General features: G+C 47.0%; 1 protein-coding gene across 1 annotated transcript in view; it reads right to left on the minus strand.

Moving 5' to 3' along the window:
- Positions 1-1,402, minus strand: part of zfpm1 (zinc finger protein, FOG family member 1) — an 87,091-nt gene that overhangs the window by 34,956 nt on the left and 50,733 nt on the right. The window contains exon 3 of the mRNA XM_037683108.1: positions 1,116-1,259. Within this exon, the coding sequence (XP_037539036.1) occupies positions 1,116-1,259 (144 nt within the window). The remainder of the gene's footprint in view (positions 1-1,115; positions 1,260-1,402) is intronic.

Below are 1,402 nucleotides of genomic sequence, written 5' to 3' on the forward strand. Positions count from 1 at the left end.
GCTGATGCGTTGTTCTTCACAGCTGATGCGTTGTTCTTCACAGCTGAAGTGTTGTTCTTCACAGTTGATGTTTTGTTCTTCACAGCTGATGCATGTTGAACATGAACTGTTCATGCAACACAAGCGTCCTGACTGTTAGGAATCTTCAAAGATTTATGCAGCCAGAGAATGTTCACACTGTTCCCCTTCATCACTAAGAACCTCAATTAAATCATCGTCACCTCTAGAACAGCAGGAGGTGCTGCTGCTCTGGACCCTACAGGTATGCGGTAACACAAAAGCAAGGCAGAAAGACATCAGCAATGACCTCAGAGAAGCAGCTGCTGCTGCTGTCAATCTGAGAAAGGTCAAAGGTCATTTAGTGTCAATTGTTCTACAGAAAGATTATTCACACTTGGAAACATTTAAACAGCTGATAAACCCTGAAGGTCAGACTGTGCAGTGACTCTACAGGCCTCAGTCAACAGGTCAAAGGTCATGACCTCTTCTCCCTAAAAACAACAGGGCAGCATGAATTTCATCTGAAAGAACCACAAGACCTCTGGACCAGAACCAAAGAAGATGTTTACCCAGAATGCACTGCAGCAAACAGCTCTTCTCAGCTGTCAGCACAGTGATGGAAGGCTGATAGTTTGGGCTCCTATCAGTCACTGAGTGGACCAGGAACTTCTCTGTAGACCAAAGAGTTCTGGAGTCAGATGTGGGTACATCTGTCCAACAACTGGTACTTGGACCAAACTGGGTCCAACAGGACCATGATCCCATACACAGCAGCTGATCTACAAACGGAACAGGTCGAAAAGAACAAAACCAAGGTGCTGCAACGGTCCAGTCAGCGTCCAGAACCTGAACCTGACTGAAACGCTTTGGTGGACCTTCAGAGAACTGAACAGAACCCTCAATGATGGAAAGAAGAGTGGTCCAGAACTCTTCTAGAACCAGGAGAGATACTGGTGAAGTCCTACAGAGAACCAGTGAGGGTTCTGGTTCTTAAGAAGGTTCTGTTCACTTGAGGTTTTAGTGAAAATAAATAACATTTCAGCTTTTTTCAATCTTTTACATTTTGAAACTTTATTTGTTGTTATGACAAAAAGAGTTGGACTGTTGACACTGACCTGGACATCTCCACTGTAACTCTTCCTCGTCCTCCCCTCCCTCCTCTTCCTGGTCCCCGTCACTGTGCTCCGCAGATTGTTCCTCCTCCTCACCCACTTCATCATCTGCGCCTCCTCCTCCTCCAGAGTCCTGCGTCCTGGACTCTGAAAACGCAAAGAGACAAAGTTCAAACAGATGATCCTGTGTCTGCAAGGAGACGAACCTCTGGAGCTCTGAGCCTCGGCACGCTCACGTGCACACTCTGAGCCTCAGCACGCTCACATGCACACTCTGAGCCTCAGCACGC

The sequence above is a fragment of the Nematolebias whitei genome, chromosome 10 (assembly GCF_014905685.2).
Source record: "Nematolebias whitei isolate Nwh7 chromosome 10, NemWhi1, whole genome shotgun sequence".
Lineage (NCBI taxonomy): Eukaryota > Metazoa > Chordata > Actinopteri > Cyprinodontiformes > Rivulidae > Nematolebias > Nematolebias whitei.